This window comes from Phalacrocorax carbo, chromosome 1 (genome assembly GCF_963921805.1).
Source record: "Phalacrocorax carbo chromosome 1, bPhaCar2.1, whole genome shotgun sequence".
In the NCBI taxonomy this organism is placed as follows: domain Eukaryota; kingdom Metazoa; phylum Chordata; class Aves; order Suliformes; family Phalacrocoracidae; genus Phalacrocorax; species Phalacrocorax carbo.
In genome coordinates, this window is record NC_087513.1 from 150,672,071 (window position 1) to 150,692,729 (window position 20,659).

The 20,659-nt window shown below is 44.1% G+C and overlaps 1 protein-coding gene across 1 annotated transcript in view; it reads left to right on the plus strand.

The window, feature by feature from the left end:
- SH3RF3 (SH3 domain containing ring finger 3) overlaps positions 1–20,659 on the plus strand; it is a 252,941-nt gene that overhangs the window by 228,751 nt on the left and 3,531 nt on the right. The window contains exon 9 of the mRNA XM_064439770.1: positions 9,108–9,445. Coding sequence (XP_064295840.1) covers positions 9,108–9,445 — 338 coding nt within the window. The remainder of the gene's footprint in view (positions 1–9,107; positions 9,446–20,659) is intronic.

Sequence of the window (20,659 nt, forward strand, 5' to 3'; positions counted from 1 at the left end):
GAAGCCTAGCTCATTTTCAGAAATAAGTTGCCTGAGCAAGAAGAACTTCTGCTTTTGTCACCTCTAGGCCACAGTCCATGTGGGTGTAATGTATTCTGTCAGTCTCAGCTGACTCCTCAGTCTCTAGCTAAATACATCTTTGTGAACTGATGAATTGTTTCTAGGAATTATTTCACTGTAATATGTTCCAGCGTCTACCTCACACAAATCCTGTCCATTTTTCATTGTCCACAGACAGCCCTTTGCCTCTTCCATGGGGAACTGATTTTGAGAGAAGAATATACCTCCTGTGATGCCTGAGGTTTCCACAAGCAATCTTCCCTCTGAGTGCAGGCCAGCCCAATACTGTTCAGTTTGGTGGAAGTGCTGAAATTACAGCCTGAGGGTGGCACAGCTGCTGGAACAGCATCAACCAGGCGGGAATAGATACATCAGCAACAAGGGACAAGATGACCTCCACTAGTCCAAATCTTTTACCCACATGTTTCTGCTTTCCATAAAAATACTAGTCTCACTTGCTTGTCATTTAATAAGATTACAAAGCAAGGCCAAGGAATTTTAACTGTTTGCTTCTGAAATGAAATCCATCCCTTGTGAATGGGAGAGCCAGAGCTAACTATGTGTAAGATTAGAGTATGTCAAAGCACATCCTGACTTCTGTCATTGATTCTCATTCATTCAGGTGTTCAGTGAGTGCACTTGCTCTGGCTTTCTGCGAAATGTGAGTGTTGCTCCCGGTGCGACCCAGGACCAATAAATCTTTTTCATTTCCTTATGAAAGACAAGGAGCAGCAAGCTAACCAGTCGGTTTAAATCATCTTATTTAAAAACACTAATCCTAAGTACTTTGTCTAACAGTTAATGTATTTATACATCTTTTTCTCATTTCAGAATCCTGTGCTGTCAGTGAAGCTGTGATAGATTCTCCTCTAGTTTGAATAAATTAACCTAAAGTTTCAGAATGATGCTCATACTCTGTCCAGCTCTTTTGCTTAAATCCTCTGGAAAGTGTAGTTAGTCTACCACAGTTGCCTAAATCATCTAGTCATACCCGACTTATATTAAAATAAAGGCTTAACATTTGCTGGGCTTCAGTTTAGGGTAGATCTTTGAGACATGGTGTAGCATTGTGTAGGAGACCTCCATGGTAGCTCCAAGGAAGCCCTTGGTATGTACAAAGGCATTGCAGTGCCAGGTTAGGAAGCAAGCTGGGCTCCAGGAAGTAGTAGGGCCTTGTCAGTTCCATCAGCAGTAATTCTGTGGCTCCTTGGTGCAGGGTGAGGCTGCAGCCCTTGATCTACAGCACAGCAGAGATGGAGCTGAGGAATCCAAATAGCATTTACAGGACTGTGAAAGTGCTCAGGGGTTGCAGTTCCCAACCTTTTGTGTCTCTTCTTTGGCTGACACTGCATCCTGCCGGATGCTTTTTGCCCTCTCTCAGACCCCTGCAGCTGAAGAAGTCTCTGAACAGCTGATTTCCCAAAGCTGGGAGGGCACAGAGCTCATTCCAGGCTTTGTCCTGTTTCCTATGCTCTTGCCCAAATAGCTGATTTTTTTATCATAGCAATCATTGTCCATGTTTTTATGGTCTCTTTGTAGTGAGGTGGAGTTACCCTGTGTATGCTGTAAATGCTGTTTCATTTACCTGTTAGGACTTCCTGAAGCGGAGGTCAGATCTGTACCATTATTTTAATAGTCCTTGCTAGACCTGTTCTCCATTAATTTCTCTAATACTTTTTGAACCTTCTCATACTTCTGGCTTCCACGATACTGTTTGCAGCAAGGCTCCGTTTAATTATGTGTTGTGTGAAAAAGTCCTTCATATTTTTTAGTTTTGACCATTTGCCTGATAATCTCATTAGGTTCCCCCTAATTCCTGTATTGTGGGAAATAACTGATCTGTTCCCAAGTTACCTTCTCTGTGTGGGCAGGGATTTTGTAGGCCACTATCATATTTCCTGTCAGTTATCTGCTTTCCAAGCAGGCATCTCCAATGTACAAGAGTTGTTCCACACCTCTCATGGTCCTCGCTGCCCTTTTCTGTGCTGTTCATAGCTCTGCAATATCCTGTTCCAGCTGCCATGACCAGAACAGGACACAACATTCAGGAAGGTAGGCATGGCAGGGCTTTCCGCAGTGCTGTTTTCTACAGATGGTATTTACCTCTTGCTCTAGACCTTTCCTAACAATTCTCAGTCTTCTCTTTTGCCTTTTTGACACTGCTGAGCATCAGGTTTTAGGAGTGACTCCTTTTCCTGTGTGAAAATAGGCATTTTAAGGTAAATAATAGCATAGGAATACTTGAATTTGTATTCCCAGAGCGCACACTGCATTTGCTTTTTGGCCAGTTTCACAATGGGCATTAACTTTTGCTGAGTATGGAGGTTTTAAGCCTCTTGCTTGGTACTGGAATTTGTAATTCCCATTAAATGTGGGGGTATAATTAAGTGTCTAGCAAATGCGATTCACAAAATCTGACAAGCAGAACAGGTGTCTAAGCAAACAGGAGATTCTGGTAAGGGAAAGGTGGCTTGGATCTTGTTTTTTTACTCTGAGGAAGCTACCTGCTCCCACTTGGGATTCACAGCAGGGTACCAAGGTTTCCTTCCAGAAATAAAGGATGAGGATTTCTTATGCAACTGAGCAGGAACCCTTGTTCGTTCTTGGGTATCCAACACTTGAAGCACTTGCATGAAACTGCTTGACTGAGTTTTCTCCTGAAATGGAGAAAGGGAAGTATGTATGCTTTATGCTTCTCTGTATAGGCTGTGCAGGGGCAGGAGAGTGGAGCAGAGAAGGAGAGATCTCAGTGCTTTGTGCTGAAGTTCCCTTGTTGTGGGATAATCAAACATCCAGTGGATTGCTGAGTGAAGGCAGCCGCTGAATCTCAAATGTGTACAAGGATATCATGCCTAGTCCCTTCTTTTGTGTCCCTAGAGAGGTTGTTCACACTTCAAAGGAAGAGGCGGACTAAAATCAGGACAGAAATACATCCATCTGAGCTTAGTTCTAGAGCTAGTGGCTGCTTGGAAGTGGAAATGTTGCCACAGACTTCATGAGAACTATAGTTTCATCACTTCCTTTGGTGTTGTCCTTACATTTGACTTTATCAGTACACAGTTTTGAGTTACTTCATCACAGCAGAAGTTTTCAGTTCCCTGGACCTCTGTTTCAGCTGTTCCCACTAAAAAATATCACTGAAACCTGTTATTGGGGCACAGAGTAAGTTGCATATGTTAACAACTTTCCATCCTTTTCCTAACCATCACCTATTTCCTACATACCAGACCAGGAAAAACAACGAAATACAAAGCTATACGTCCATGAGCTTCTCTCTCCATCAAACTGAGAAAAAAGACAAGATCAGTGTAGCAGATCATCTGTCCCTTATTCACCATCAATCGTGTTAGTGTTCCTTTTACCTGCTGCGTGCTATGAATTCAGCAGCCTCCAGGAAGCTCACCAGTAGCTGAGACTCTCTGCTTCCTTTTCAGGGTTTTTTCCCCTTTGAGCTAGCCTTTAACTTTGTTCCAGTGATTAAAAGATCTAATATTCCCTCTAAATTGAATATTCAAATATATTTTTAGATACTCTCTTTATCTCTTTTAGTAGTCTCTATAGCCTTGCATCTACCCCAGTTCAACAAAAGCACATGATGAAGTGCCTGTGTGCTTTGTTGTACTGGGACCTGAGCGCTAATTTCTTCTTCTCAGTTTTCTTTTCAGAACATTTGATCTTCCCTATCAGATCTAACTGCAAGGCATTTTACTTCTTTTCTCCTGGCTTTAATACTAGTTATCTTCAAATAGGTGACCATAAGTCTAATACGTTTGCATGTATGCATGCATGTTAATATGTATGTATGTACCATGTTACTCTCACTGGGATTTAAAAGCTAATGATATTATGATCCTAAAATCCTTTTTGTTCCTTGGCATGTATAATAATATACTTCTGGCCAGAGGAGTTGTCTCCATTAAAAACTAAATCTTCGGCAAGTATTTCCATACAATACATGGTACAACACTAGTCTTTTCTTAAAACCAGCAGTAATTGCATAGTAAGTAATTACTCTTGTCTTGTTCAGTATATCATCCATGTCTCATGAGAAACAGTGGCAAATGGCAAATGATAAACACATACCCAAAGACTTCCCTGACCTCAAGCTTTCCTTTGAGATGATGCTAGTTTGTTTTTTGTGCTTTTTAAATAATTATCAAAATCTCAAGTCAAATAATTTTGCAGATTTAAAGAACCCAAATAGCTTTTTTCCTAAAAGACGTAATCCAAAATACCACCTACTCTTTCAGTGTAAGCATCAATCGCCAGTAGCCAAGTTGGAATCAGAATAAAAATGCACAGTTCTCCAAACACTAACTTAAATTTACCGAAACAAGTACTGACCAAGTTAAACAAGCAATAGAAGTCGTGGTCTGTGGGCACTGACAGATAGACAAGTTCCTTATTTGTTCTGTAGGGCTCAGGGCAGGATTTAAATAGTTTTGTTTCTCTTTTCTTCATTTTTAAATGAAACCTTTTTCTCCCTCTGGCTCTCTTATCTATTGATGTAACTGGTGTTGCATGAGAAATTACCTCATTTCAATGGCTGGAGATAGTTTTTCTATCAGCTGCAGTAAGGTTTCCTCATTTATTTAATGAGCCTGGATAGGTAGGAAATTAAGTATTAGGAGCTGCAGACAAAGAAAACTAAACTAGAATTTTCTGTTTATTAGGGTGGTTTAAAAAAAAAAAGGTCTGTATTAATACAGCCAGTACATATAATTGGTATTTGGATTATGGCATGATTATTACTTTGCAGACAGGGAACTCCGTTATCACTCAGCCATCAACAAAGTAGCTGCATTCTGTGCTCATCTCATCTCTGAAGCTGAAAGAAGAGCTAGTTATTATCTTCAAGTGGGGTTATTAATGAGGGGAAAAATCATCCCCAATTACTGTGAAGCAAAATATTTCAACATTTACATATCTGAGACTTTAATTTTGATGTAGTCTTTCGTGAGTTCTTAAGCTCAGACTGTATTCACTTTTCTAAACATTGCCACGGCGAGATATTGAGGGGAACTTGCACCTGTACAAGTGCTGGCTTCCCCAGGTGTATGTTTCAGGGTCACACAAATGCCGCCCATCCCATCCTTGTGCTGCCAGAGACTGATTTCCACTGAGATTCCTTCATGTTACACTGTAGGAACGGAGACTCAAGTGTAGGCTTCGCTAGAGAAGTAAGAAATTCTGCCCTACCTATACTGTCTATGTTCACAGCCCTTGGGATTTATTTGAAAAAGCTAATTTCACTCTCTTGTTTTGGGGGTTTTTTTGAACAAGGTATTGATCCTTGTGAAATTAAGGTTTGGAAGTTTTGACTCTGAACCTCCTAGACTAAAACCTGAGCAACACAAAGTTGGTGATTTAAATTCAGTTAAACATGCAGGCAGTAACCAGGAGATGGGAGAAGTGCTGTCCATACTGTGAATCCATCCATCAACACAGATGCGAAGGTCTGACCTTGGCAGGTTCAGGAGGTAGGGACGTCAAACACATTTGCAGTCAATTGGAAATGTAGCTACTAGACAAAGAAAACTCAATAATTACACAGCTGTTTCAGTAGATTACAGATTTCCTAGAAAATGATAAAACAGCCATCTGTGAATGGAAAAAGTAAACCATAGGGTTTTTTCATTCAAAAACTTAATTCCTGAAAGTCATCAGATACGTCCTCCGTAAATTTGTTATCTCTTTTCAAAACCCACAGAGTCTGTAACCAATCGGTGTAGATTTCTCTACAGCATTTACGCCCATTAATGCTTCATTGATTTACAGTGAAACTGCTGAAGAAAGGACTGTCTTGGACAGCCATATAAATATTAAATTAATTTCTTGTGAAGGATGGCTGCTATTACACTAAATATTAAATGAATTCATAATACTTGGACATTTGCAATAAGTCACTACTGGGACTGCATACTAACATCCCATTCCAAATCTTTTCTTTTTTTTAATATTAAAGCCATGGAAAAGGACCAGTTGCTCTCAAAGAAATGTACAGCTTTGTAACACTGGAGTCATTAACAAATTCCCATGGCACAAGGAGGAGTTTTAACTTAGTCTCATTTTAGAGGTGGGGAGGAGGCATGAAGGGGTTTAGGTTGAATTGCTGATCACAAGGAGGTTCAAACCCAATCTGTTTCTCATGAGAGACATCACAGTAAATTATCAGCTCCTGACAGTCCTTGTTTTGCTTGAAGTGCTCTGAGCAGCATCAGCACAGGATCTGGCAATGTGATACCAGAAGACTGAGAGCATTTGCCAGACTCAGAGGGAGAAAGAACTGGATGTAATGTCTAATCTCCAGGCACCCGAAGTAGTTATTATCAGTTCACGTCTAAATATCTTGCCCAAGGCCATAATGGGAAGGATGGGACTTCTCAGGTCTTGACTAGCAGGACTAGGTTTAGCAATTGAAGTACATCATCTTCTCTCTTTACAGATCACAGATCTTAGCCTCAGAAGTTTAGTAGAATGCTCAGTGGACTAAGAAGGGCTAAAAATCAATTCTTTATTTTTCCTTTTGTTAAAGTAGAACAAAGGGTACGTAGCTCTCTGTTATCTGATGGATAGTAGCTTGAGTGTAGAAATTTATGGCAGGGCTAACCCTGTAGAGTGGAAGTCATTCTTGTAAACAAAATCAAATGACTGTCAGACTCATCTGCTTTTTAATGTGCAGATGGGTGTGAATATATGCATCTCCTTCTTTCCAAGGATTTTTGCTTCTGTGCCTTAAATGGTCCAAGTCACACAAGGTTTTTCTAATGAAAATTTGCCAAGGTATTTAAATTAGAAGCAAAAATTAGAAAAGCTGCTACCCACAGGAATATTAATTGTTGGTTATACAGGGCTTTAGTTCACATAGTTACTTTGCATGTGCAAAGCTGCCAATTAAAGTGGCTCAAAGTGCTCACTGCTGCACAATAGCCGTTTCTCCAGAGCCCCACAACGGCTATTGTATTCTGTCACTGACCTTTAGACACTTTCAAATGCATATTGACACAATATGCTGGGATCGTTAGAGCTATCGTTCCCGTGTGCCACAGGAAAAGGAGAGTTTTGACGTTTCATGAAGAGCTTTAAAATTTGATATAATGATGACAGCACCTATATTTCTTAATTAGAGAGTGAGAGAAACACTGAAGTATTTTTTTCTAGTGCTTCAGGTGAATTCCAGCATGCACACCTACCACAGTTCACACAACGGTCCCTTTCCATCGGGGAAGGATGTTTATCAGGGCATTTGGTCTGCTTTTCTATTGTTTCCAGGGGAATTTATTTAGTATTTTTGACCTGATGGTGCCATATGGCCAGCCTCCCTTGGCTTCCATGGATTCTGCCTGGATGAACATCTTGGCACTATGGATCCTTTCATCCTGTAAGTGACAAACACCCTTTTAAACAGAGCGAATAGCTGGAACCTGGTATGCAGGGGACTGGGATCTGGAAGCACAGTTCAGACTCTACTTTTCAAAAATCAGTGGACATTGTCTCTGTGATAACAGCTATGCTTCATTTTAGCTCTTCCGTGTCTTAACATCTAAGGTATTTCTGTTTCCTTACCAGTCTGTGACAGCTAAAGAGTAAAAACAAGAACTTCGGGAGCAGAGGTCTCAGACACTCCAAGTACATCTACTGTAGTAAATCCAAGCATCTTCTAAAAGCTTATATTTATCTTATTGTAGCGTTCCTATTATTTAAAGCTACTTTGAGAAATTACTTCAGCAGTCAGTATATAAAAGAGCATCATTTTAAACCTTGCACGGGACATTTTGTCTACAGAGAATAAATACATTACTGGCTTGTATTTCCAAAGAGTGTTCCTGCTTGAAGATAGAGAGAGAGTTTCTGTTCCATAAGCATTGCAGTTGCTGGGTTCGTTTTTATCCCCTGGGATCCTGACATAGAACAAATTATCAAATATAGCTAAACTTCACAACCCTGAGCCTCTGAAGATAGTCTTGGGTAATGGCTTGCACTTCTGACAGAAGAGGAAGAAACCTAGCAGATCGTTTGCAAAAGTTCTTGTGTCGTTAAAAAAAAAATTGAAAATTTACTGCAGAGCATGGCTGGTTGCAACTCTAGCCTAGTGCTGTGCCAGTTTCTTCACACAATCCCTCTACCCCAAAACCTTTCTATCTGAAGGACATAATATTTGGTATTTGTATGTGCTTGAGGTAAATGTGCAGCAGGTTTTCTCACACTGCTATAAAACCCACAAAGTCAGATGTGTTTCTTCAGTAATGCAGGCTGATTTTTTTGTTTTCACATTAGTCGAAAGGGTGCTTTTATCTTGTTTTCTTTCCTCTGTATCAGAAACCCTTGTAGAACATTGAAACCTCCCATGAACTGCCACTGCAATTGCCAATTGCGAGCTCTGTGGTCTGTCTTCAAACCATCAAGGTGATACCTTTACATGAGAATTGACCCACTTCTGGGAAGGAGATGCAAATAGGTATAGCTGTGTGATGCAGGACGTGAAGGGGAGCTATTAAACCAGTCTTGTGCCTCCATTCTCCCTATAGTAAATCTGCATCAGGTTGCAAATGAGGCAGTGATGATGAGCACTTCTCTTGCAATGGGCTGGCATCTAAAACCTCTCCTCAGACCCTTGTGCTTCCCAGTAGAGATTTTTACCCACAGGGCCTGATTTGTTACTTTTGGGGAGTTTCTCTATTGAGGGACAGGATTCTCCTGGAAGAGAGAGGGCAGCACTTCCATTACCGCCTTCTCTGCGTGGGAAGTTTGATGTCCCACTGTAACTGCACTATTTCTTTCAAAAGGCACATGATCACTGCCTGGATGGACTTGAAAATGGAGATAATCCTTGCAATATGGTGGCTCCTTACTCTGCTGAATGAGTTGAAGCCCTGTTGGATGGGGAGGGATTTTCATAGCATCTTCATTACCGAAAGTTCAAGTTCCTCCTGGATCCACCCCTAGTCATGGCAGTTTTGGGAGGTTTCCTGCCACACTCATTGTGATTTTCCAAAGGGAGTTGGTATGTCTGCTCACTGCCCGTATTTCATTTTGTTCCTTTGCAGAAGGAGAAGAAAAGCGGGCTGCTGAAACTTCTAGCAGGAGCATCAACAAAAAAGAAGTCACGTTCCCCACCGTCCGTGTCCCCCACACACGACCCCCAGGCAGCCATTGAAGGAGTCCTGCAAGGGGCAGTGGGACCTGAGCTCTCCTCCCTCTCCAGCCACGGCAGGGCTGGCTCATGCCCTATTGAGAGTGAAATGCAGGGAGCCATGGGGCTGGAGCCTCTGCACAGGAAAACAGGCTCTTTGGATTTGAATTTTTCCATCCCTTCTCCTGCCAGGCAGCCCCTCTCTTCCATGGCAGCTATTCGGCCAGAGCCCAAGCCTTTGCCGCGGGAAAGGTAAGCTGTATATCTCCTGAGGTCACCTGCATCCTCAGGGAGCATTTGGAGGAGGGCTGCAAGTTTAACTTGCTCAAGGTTTGTTGCGGTTTTGCTGCTCTGTGCATTGACTGTAGGTGGCTTAGCTGTCTTTTAGGAAGACAGGGCTTACATGCATCTGCCCATTGAAAATCATTTGACACACAGTGCAGGTTTAACATTCATTGATTAAAAATGTGGTGAGCAGCACCTGTCCATGACACCATACAGCCCTGGTCTAAATATGGAGGACAGCAGTGCTTTCTCACCCCAGAGGGTGTAAATTCTGCTGGCAAAGGCCACTTTTTAAGTGGGATCCCTATGTTTTAATAAACTGATGGAATTGTCATGTGGTGCTTCCTGCCTGGGGGCAACGGGGTGATGTGTTTGCTCATCAAGGCCCTTTCTGGCCTGTTCTGCAATACCAAAGACTGTTTCAAATTCTCCTTGTTCAGGATATTTACAGGTAGTTACATCTTCAGTGACTGTTACCAAAAATATAGCTCATTTCTAGAAAGGAATGTACCAGTGATTCTGGAGCTCATTTCAGCAGCCTGCTTGCACCTTGGCACCGTAGAGTAACTGACCTTGCAAAGCCAAAAAGAGTAGAGTAGGAACACCAAAATACAAAAACAGATGGAGACAGAAATAACTGACTAGTAACAGGGGTACAGAAAAAAGCTAGGTCTCCATGTGCAGAGTTGTATTGGCTTCAGGTAAATATTTTCTACAAGACTACGGTTTGAGGACTGGGAAAGGAACAGATAATGCACTGAAACGATGCTATTGAAATGCTTTCCACTCAAAAAGTGATTGAGGAGAACATGTTTTTTACAAAAGCATCAAAGAGTTTTCAAAAAGCAGTCTGGGGAACTCTCTGGATTGATATTTAAAGAAATTTTGGAACAATAGTGAAGTTCCCGAAGTTTGAAAGAAACTGTTTCTGTCTGAATGTATGAAAGAGGCTGAAGGGAATGGACTGGGCAGGCCACCTGACCCTGAATCCAGCTGGGGTCACGGAGGAGATGAGGCAGGGCATAATAAGGGATGCTACAGGATAGTTCATACCTTACACAATGTTCTACTGAATGCTGGTTGAAATTTGTTTGGGAAGGTAACAATGACGCTGTAACATATTTAAACTTTTCTAAGGCATCTGGTTTGTTACCATGAAATGTCTTGTTGAGTAAACTGTGCACAACTGACACAGCAGATACTAAGTGGATTGAAAACTGATTCACTGGCATAACATCTAACTCTAGATCAGAATCACTAGAAAATGATTGTGCATGTATGTCATGTAGCCCAAGAAGAGTTGGGTCTTGGAACTGCACTGTCCAGCATAAAGTCTTTGCTGTTGCAGAACGGAGGACTGAAGTGGGAGGTAGGTGATGAAGAGGGCAGACCTGTTGGTACAGAGCTAATTCAATGCATTGGTAAGGGGAACATAGAGTAACAGTGTATTTCAGAACAGCCAAATCTGAGGCAAAGTGGAGCGGCCTCAGAGAAGCATCATAAGAATGATGGAAGATTTTAAATTATATACTTGCAGTCAGTGATACAGGGAGCTCTGATACACCTGCTAAAGAGCAGGCTTAGGAATGGCTTGGTAAGTCTGTAAAAGACTGCAGACAGGACAGCCAAGGTAATATTTTTACTCTAGATTAGACGTTTTGTCTAAAAGAGATGCTATTGTTCAAGTGCAGCTATTAGACTTGAAGCAGAAATAAATACAGGCAAGTCCTTCAGCATGCTCTCAGTGAGAGCGGACTCTCACAGTAGTCTCGTGTCCTTAAAATCCATGAAAAGGGAATTTAGTAAAAAGAGTGAAAAACTAATCCCTATTTAGGCACACCTAATTTGGTATACATCAGTTTAGATTAATGCTATAAGAAAAGCTAAGCCAATATAAACCAGATTTAGCACCAGTGTAACTAAATCAGTGGAATGCTACACCTTCAGTTAAACGTAGCCATGAAAAGAAGCTGGGAAGAACATCCCCTGACATCTCCAGAGCTGGCTGTTGCAGTGCTGCTCTGAAAGAGAAGTCCAGACACATTACTTAGTATGCCAGGGCTAGTCCCACATCCTACAGATTTCTCAGTTCACCTCAGGATGGTCCAGATAGTGAAACATTTAACTGACGACAATTTTAAGTGGCAGAATAGAACCAGAGGGACAGGGGTTAGCTGAGTCTTCTCAGCTGTGCTGAAATTAGGAGTAAATAGATTTAGACTGCTAAAACTGAGTAAATACTTCCAATTGCAGTATATGGTGGTAAGGAACTTACTCTGATTTTAAGCACTTTAATTCCTGAGTCTTAAATCTGAAAATAAGCTATAATTGAAGTAACCCTAATTATACACAGCAGGCAAGATTCTCTAATTGATTTATGAATTAACTTCCATATCATTGGTGTATCTGCATTCCTTAACTGATCATATGGGTTTTTTCATGCCCATAATGGGAAATATTAATTACCTTCATGCACTAGGAAGGATAATGCTTAGTCCTGGAATAATCTGAGCAGATACATTAAACACTTGTCTCCTAGAAATTCATCCCACATCCATCTGTGCTCATTAAATCATCAAATTGCTCAGAAGTACCAAATTATATTTTTTTTAAAACAAATTACGGTTTTCAAACCACTTGTTCCTTTCACATCTGGCCATGGAGAAACTCGTATTGAACGTCACTCAGCTCCATATTTTGCTTGTTTGCATTTTAGTGCATTTCATCTGCACAGTAGGAGCAATTCTCTGAGAAAGAAAAGGGAGGAGAGGAAAAAAGAAGGTTAGATAAACAGATTCAGATGCTGGATGAAATTTTTAAAAGCTGCAAAGCATTTCAGTTCACTTAGCTGTACTTGGCTTTCTGTCTCCCAACGCCCATCTGTGCGCATAGAGACAGAGCACTGAAAGGTTGGAAGAAGTAACACATTCCTTAATATTTACGGCATTCGAAATGAGGCTCAGGCAGGCAGCAGAGGACTGCTACTTCTCCCATAGAGGTTGGCTTGCAGCTCCAGCACTCGCCACATCCAGGCTGCTGATCAAACCCAAGCGGTCATGCCACTAGCCATGTCGGAGGTGCATTAAAAGGCCCTGATTGCTCGACGCTCGTGAGTTAAGGGCAGAATTGCCTATTCTGCTGCCTGACAGCACAGCCCTTCGTGGGAGTTGCAGCCAGACAGACAGGAAGGTGAAGTGAGCTTTGCCTGCTCGGAGATGCTGCTAATGTTTATGCTCTCATTCATTTTTTGTGCATGGGGAGATTGAGGAAAACAATTGTTTTATCTTAACCTACTTGATATTCCAGAACCTGGTTATAGATGGCTGGATTAGAAAGGAAATTGCTCCTAGCTCTCCCGTCATTTAGCTGGTTTGCTGGGATAGTTAGTGTCCATCTCTGCCTTCTGGGTGTAGTTTCCCACTACCGTTTATAAAACCACCTTCCTTCAGCTGCTCTCTGCCATAAAGCACCCAGCGGTCCGAGCAGCAGAGCGGAGAAATTTCCCAGGTGGTGTCCTTGTCACTTTGTGTTGCCGTGATTGGCTGTCAGGTGACTACCCCATCAGGCTGCATGTGCCCCACATGCCTTTCTCCACCTACTGCTCCATCCACTTTCTGCTGGTGAAAGAAACAGAACTAGTACAGGGATGCGCTGTGGTGAGGCGGGACCTGGGCCAGAGACTTGCCCACATCCCACCGACGCTGTCAGTTCACGTGGGAGAGGAGCGTGCTGTCTGCCTAGCAGCGCCAAAGCAAAATACTTTCCGTGCCACCCCCTTCAAGAAAATATGACTGTACATTAAGCAAAACAGGAGAGCCGAGCGTGCATGTGTGCGTGCGTGAGTCATGTTCCCCTTGCTGCCTGGCACTGTTCCCAGATGCAAACCTGAGTAAAACATGTCACGCATTGTTGACTCTTCTGTAGTAACTGGCACTAATTCTGCCATGTTATATTCTGATAAAGTGGTCGTATCCAGACTTGCTGTCACGACTGGCATATCTGTGCCGTGTTTCTGTGGTTTTCATGGAGCCTTCAAGCAAGTTGTAACCACAACAGTGCTGCAGAATAAGACAAGAGCAGTGAGTTTGACCTTTAAAATAGACCCTTCCATGTTTCCATGTATCCTTCCTACAAATCACTGCCACGTTAGAAATTGAGCTCCCAATTCAAGGAAGCATTCAAGCATGTGCTTAACCCCCATTGACTTCGATTGCTGTGCATGTGTATCTTCTTTGCCAAAAGGGAAAGCAAAGGAAGGGGTTTTTCTTCCCTGGAAAGTGATACTAGAGAAATGACCCCAAGAGTAAGTTCTGACTGAACAGTGACATGTATGCACATGGTAAAGCGCTCCTCTGACTAGGCATACCTGCCTCAGGAATGAGAAATTAGAATTAACCATCTCAGAAATCGAATCCTGCAATATTTCCAGCAGAAGGGTAAAAGATCCAACTGAGATTTGTTCTTCTAATTCAGACTTTGTGCTGATTCAGACACCGTAATACAGTGAAGCAGGTTCTGGCCTGTAGTGTGCAGAGGCACTTTGCAGGTCCCTGCAGTCTGCCAATAAAAGGATGGAGAAGTAGAGCTCCACTGATAAGCAAGAGCAGTAGTTAACTGGGCTAGATGCCTCATTTTCACTGATTACCTATCCCACACAAAACTAACTGTGTATCCCTAACACACAAGGGACCTGTTGGTGTCACAGGGTTGGACTCCTGAAACCTGTCCTGGGTTCGTGATACTTTGACAAACAGAAACCAGCATTAAGCATCTGAATTCAAGCACTCTGAATGGGACCGGCTTGGAGGTTAGCCCTGCAGACCTAATTTGCCTCATTCTACATCGGTTTTCATAAGTTTCTCTAGTTCCATGTTTCTCTAGTGTCCTGAATGCACTTATTTACTCATTGAACAGATACTCAGTATTTTGGGGTTTTTTGTCTCAGCATCCAGGCCTGAGCCCAGCCCTTAATTACTGATCAGTTCTGCTCAATACTGTTCAATGCCTGTCTGTGCGCACTGACAGAGAGCCTGCATGAGTAATTTAGCCCAGACAACTGACTCCTACGCAGTGAGGGTGCATGAGATGAGTCGCGCTCCGTGGAAAGTGTAGCACGAGGCTTTGCAGCTGGAGGAGTCAAAGAAGCCACTTTCCCCACACCTGTGCTACTCTGAGTTTAGCTGTGGTCACTTACTAGATATCCTCCAACCTCTGCAAAAGATGGGGTGGCTTTGGCAGCCACACATTTCTTCTGTGTCAAAGCCTTGACTCACGTCCAGAGCGGGACATCTTGTGCACTAAATGAGGCCTCTTTATGGGAAAAATAATATGCAATCATGTAATGAAAAATTATATTGCACACAAGAAAAAGTGAAGTCATGGGCAATTTTAGTTGCCTGTTTCTTCATCTCAGATTCATGGATGTGAAACATTCCTGTTTTGTTAAAGTAGTGGATGTCTTTACGCATCTACATACATGATATTTTTAGACAGTTTGCTTTTTTAAAGGAAACAAACCCAGAACTTCCATCATGTAACATCTATTTGAGGTTAGGAGTCTTAGCTGCACCTCGCAGATATCAGCAGCAGTAGCAAAGGGAGAGCTGGGTGGGAGAGGTGATTCTTTTGACTGCTGTGAAGACATGGGACAGTGGGATTCCCAGGTCTTTGCTGACAGCAGAGGGACAGAGATGATGGACATATTCCCAGCTCTCAGTGAGTTAATTGCTGCCAGGGTCCCCGTCCCACCCTCAGCCCCAGTGCCAGCCTCTACCCCTCCAGTCTCCTGCCCCACAGGATGTCATGTCCCAGCCCCAGGCTCCCTCCCACCAAGGCTCTTTGCTCTCCCAGGCTCAGCTCAGCACAGCTGCCCGCCTCAGCAGCCATATGCACACCTTCTGTCAGGCCTTCCAGTTTTCATCATGGTCCCATTTCTGCCTCCGCTCCCAGTTTTTCTCCCATCAGCTTCACTCTCCCTTCACCCCTCTCTTGCCTTAGCCTGCTCTCCAGCTCTCTGAGGTTTCCCTGCCCAGGCAAACCCTGTCCCCAGTCCTTGCTGATACTACTCACAGCCTCTCCTCATGTGTTTTCTCTCGGGCACCACGGACACTCCCCAGGCCCCTGCCCATCCTGGACAGTCCCCTCTGGGGATGAAGTGTCCAACCCAAGGGTGCCACAGCAGACAGCAGTGGGGAAGTCCAATATCAAATCTGTGCCCTGAGAGAAAAACATTAGAGGAGCCCATTGGTGGGAAAGGAAGAGAAATGCAACCTCTGAGGTCCTGCAGAGCTAGGACATCTTGGAGCATGAATCAGCAGAGATTTAACCTTCAGTGCTCATACAAGCCTCTACTAGGATATGCAATTTTGAGGTGGTTTGAATGCTTTTAACCTGGCTGAAAGCAGGTGCTTTTCTGAAGGGACACCATCCTTGACAGACCAGCAGGACAGGTCTTTGCTCCCAAGTATGGGGACCTGAGAGCAGTTTGTGGAAGCACTCACCTGGGTCCTGCTAGTGCTGCAAAAACCCTCACGTTATTCCTGGAGGTGATGAAACCATTTGGGCTGAATGTGGGACCATCAGCCTGACACAGTCAACTGCTGTGGTGAGTTTGAGCCAAAATGGTTAATATTTGCCAGAATTACAACTATCCGAAAGTACGATTTACAACAGAGAATACAAAACATTGTCAATAATAGGCAGAGGTCATCACAATTTTTGCCCAGCTAATTAGCATTTTTTAAAGTTGGTAGTTTGGAGGTGTAATGCGACACAGACAAAACTGAGATTGCTCTGACATCCATCTACCATGCCAGGAAGTGGTCGGGTTTAAGAAAACCTACAGTTTTAGAGTAGCTTCTCAAAGATGTGAAATGAAAAGGGGACGTATAAACAGAAGTATGCAGGACTGCCTTTTTGGGAATGAGGGAGGATGCCTGGGAGGGAAGAAAGAGATCTTTTCAGCCAAATAAAATATGCCTAATATATGTATTTGCAGTTCAGTTCCAGAGGATAACCTAGGCTGAGATGCCACCTGGAGGTTTGGAGGGGCGGCACAGCAGCGACCTGCCAGCGGGTAGCCCATGCGCTCACCGGGCTTGCTGCCTCTCCCAGGCCCCGCTTCAAAAGCCTCTCCAGGGAAAAAAGCATAGCATCTTTTTCCATCTCTCACGGAGGATTTCTTAAACCGATTTGCAAGGTCTTTCATATATAGGATTTCATTATTCTGTCAAAAACACTTCGGTGCTCTCCTATGAGGTACCACAGTTAATTTAATTTATACCATAGCATTTGGGGTTTCCTTAAATGGGAAAAAAGTACTTAATTTGGTAATGCAGTGACTGAGATTTATTCTTCTAAATCTCTAAGGGGATGATGTGTAGAACCACTTTAACGATGATGGGCACATTCCTGTTTAGCGTGGTCACATCCCTCCTCATGTGAACCATTTAGGGACTAGCAGCTCCTCACTCCTGGGATGTAGTCTGGCTTTAAAAGGACAGCTTTCTGCTTAAGGTATGATGTGAGGTGTTGGCAGTCCCGCTGGGTCTTTGGGACAACCCTGCCCAAGACACCCCCCTTTTTCTTTGTTTCTGTTTCCTGATCTGCTAAAAGGGCCTGGGAGTACCTCTGCACCACCCGGCTGCTGTTGTGGTCTGACCCTCTTCTTTCTCAACACCTCTTGAGATCCTGGGGCAGAGTTCCAGTGCTCTGTGGTTCTGCATAGAGTTGCAAGATCTGAAACTTGGCATTGTCTTAGCTACAATTGTTCCACTCTGATAATTTAATTAATCAACACTGCAGCAGAGTGTTTGAAATAATGTGTGCATTCATTTGCATAATGGCTGTAATTGGCAAAGCTTCATAATATAAGTGTAGCAGTTCCACCGATGATAGCATGATAGACCATATTCCTGCAGCCAGCCAGCAGCACGTGTTTCAACCTCTGTTATTTGCTTTTCCACAGAGGAAGGAAGTGGCAACAAGATTTATTGAGCAAGGGACAGAGAAAACAAGCACATTTTTGATGGCACTTGAACACATATTTTCTACATGGCTGTGTTGCTGTGTCAAGATAAAAAGGTCGTACTCAGGTTTTAGAGCAGAATCTCCACTCCAAATGAGTTAAATGTTTTTCCAAGTAATGGGATGTTTAGTTGTGGAGATATCCAAACATAGACCCAAAGCTGGTATTCTCACTGTCACATCAAAGTGGAGTCCCTAGTTTCAGAACTGCAGTCATTAGGTACCTGAGTAACATCTGTAAAGAAAATTAGTGACTGCCACCGGGCAGCCCCTTGCTTTGGTACCATCTCACTGGGAATGGCCTCAGGGAGCGGTCCAGAGCCTCCAGGGCAGGTTGAAGTTAGTCCTTGAGGACAGGATATTATTTTAAATAAATACTCGCCTTGTCACAAACATGACTGAGGCATCAGTAGCGATGTAGTGGTTGTGGAAATATTAATCCTCAGGAGACGGGCTTTAGGTAATCAGTCAGCACCCTTTAACTATCTTACTGTATTAATTACTTTGCAATTAGCAAAACAGTTATTGACTGTTAACCAAATGCCAGATGACTGCGAAAGTACATGTGCTGAGGGAAAAAAAAACAAACAGTGCAGCAGAAATATATTCCTGCCCTGCACAGAAGAGCATTGATATAAAAGGGCCCAGTCTGTGCTCTCAGGAGGATGCCTGCTGATAAGCCTGAGTGCAGAATAGCTGTATCAGGATCAGACCCATCATTACTTCATCAAAATGAAGTGACACTTGAAAACTAGTTTCCCAGAGAGCCCTGTGAATAGTTCAGGACAGGGGCTCCCTGTTGGTTTGGAGAGTGCTTCAAAAGTCATTTGATATCTCTCCATTTTAGCTTCACTTCCAGGTTTGAGGGACCCCAAGTACATTCTCAAGAAACATAATAAGAAGAAAAACATTAACTGCTTTAGCTAACCTCTGCTGATACCACAGGCAGTTGGTGGGAGCACTGCAAACCCAATTTTTCATCATCAGTGGACAAGGGAAGAGCTATGTATGACATCTGTCTGGAATTCTGTAATGACTTTGACATGGTCCCCCACAACATCCTTCTCTCTGAATTTGAGAGATATGGATTTGATGGGTGGAAAGTTCAGTGGATGAGGAATCAGTTGGATGGTCTCATCCAGAGGGTAGTGATCAATGGCTCACAGCATCACAGAATCACAGAATGGAGGGGTTGGAAGGGACGTCTGGAGATCATCTCGTCCAACCCCCCTGCTTCAGCAGGCACACCCAGAGCAGGGGGCACAGGAACGCATCCAGGCAGGTTTTTAATGTCTCCAGGGAAGGAGACTCCACACCCTCCCTGGGCAGCCTGTGCCACTGCGCTGGCACCCTCACAGGGAAGAAGTTTTTTCCTCATGTTTAAGTGGAACTTCCTGTGTTCCAGCTTGTGCTTATTGCCCCTTGTCCTGTCGTTGGGCAACACTGAAAAGTCTGGCCCCATCCTTTTGACACCCACCCTTCAGATATTTATAATTATTGATGAGATCCCCCCCTCAGCCCTCTCTTCTCTAGGCTGAACAAACCCAAGTCTCTCAGACTTTCCTCATGCGGGAGATGCTCCAGTCCCCTGATCATCTTGGCAGCTCTCCACTGGACTTGCTCAAGCAGTTCCCTGTCCTTCTTAAACTGGTGGTCCCAAACCTGGACACAGTACTCCAAATGTGGTCTCACTAGGGCAAAGTAGAGGGGGAGGATAGCCTCCCTTGACCTGCTGCCCACGCTCCTTTTAATGCAGCCCAGGATACCGTTGACCTTGGCCACAAGGGCACGGTGCTGGCTCATGGTCAGCTTGCTGCCCACCAGCACTCCCGGGTCCTTCTCAACAGAGCCACTTTCCAGCAGGTCAGCCCCCAACCTGTACTGGTGCCTGGGGTTGGTCCTCCCCGGGTGCAGGACCTTGCACTTGCTTATGTTGAATTTTGTGAGTTTCCCCTTGGCCCAGCTCTCCAGCCCGTCCAGGTCTCGTTGGATGGCAGCACAGCCTTCTGGTGTATCAGCCACTCCTCCCAGCATGATATCGTATTGGCTCAATGTCTAGATGGAGATCAGTGACAAGTGGTGTCCCTCAGGGGTCCGTAATGGGACGAGTGCTGTTTAATATCTTCATCAGGGACATAGGCAGTGGGATCCAGTGCACCCTCAGCAAGCTTGCAGACAACACCAACCTGAGGGGTGCAGATGGCATGCCTGAAGGACAGGATGCATCTCAGAGGGGCCTGGATAAGCTCAAGAAGCAGGCCTGTGTGAACCTTGAGGTTCAGCAAGGCCAAGTGTAAGGTGCTGCACCTGGGCTGGGGCAACCCCTGATATCAGTACAGGCTGGGGGATGAAGGCATTGAGAGCAGCCCTGCAGAGAAGGACTCAGGGGTACTGGTGGATGAAAAGCTAGACATGAGTCAGCAGTGTGTGCTTGCAGCCCAGAAAGCTAACTGAATCCTGGGCTGCATCAAAAGCAACGTGGCCAGCAGGTCGAGGGAGGTGATTCTGCCCCTCTACTCTGCTCTGGTGAGACCCCGCCTGGAGTCCTGTGTCCAGCTCTGGGGCCCTCAGCACAAGAAGGACAGGGAGCTGTTGGAGCCAGTCCAGAGGAGGACACAAAAATGATCAGAGGAGCACCTCTCCTATGAGGACAGGCTGAGAGAGTTGGGGTTGTTCAGCCTGGAGAAGAGAAGGCTGTGGGGACACCTTATTGCAGCCTTTCAATACTTAGAGAGGCTTATAGGAGGGGGACAGACATTTTATTAGGGTCTGGTAGATTCAGACCAGCTATAAGGAAGAAATTTTTTACACTGAGGGTGGTGAAACACTGGCACAGGTTGCCCAGAGAGGTAGTGGAGGCCCCGTCCCTGGCAACATTCAAGGTCAGGCTGGACGGGGCTCTGAGCAACCTGATCTAGTTGAAGATGTCCCTGCTCACTGCAGGGGGGTTGGACTAGGCGACCTCTAGGGGTCCCTTCCAACCCAAACCATTCTGTGATTCTGTGATTTTTAGATGGAGCAGATGCAGTGCTGAATGAGATGTGTTACAGTAGAGAGAGATGCAGTGCCAGGAGAAAGTGACCAAATCTGTGGCGCAGGCTCGGCACGCGCTCAGGAGCAGAGACCACTGCGAGTAGTCCAGCCATTTGACAATAC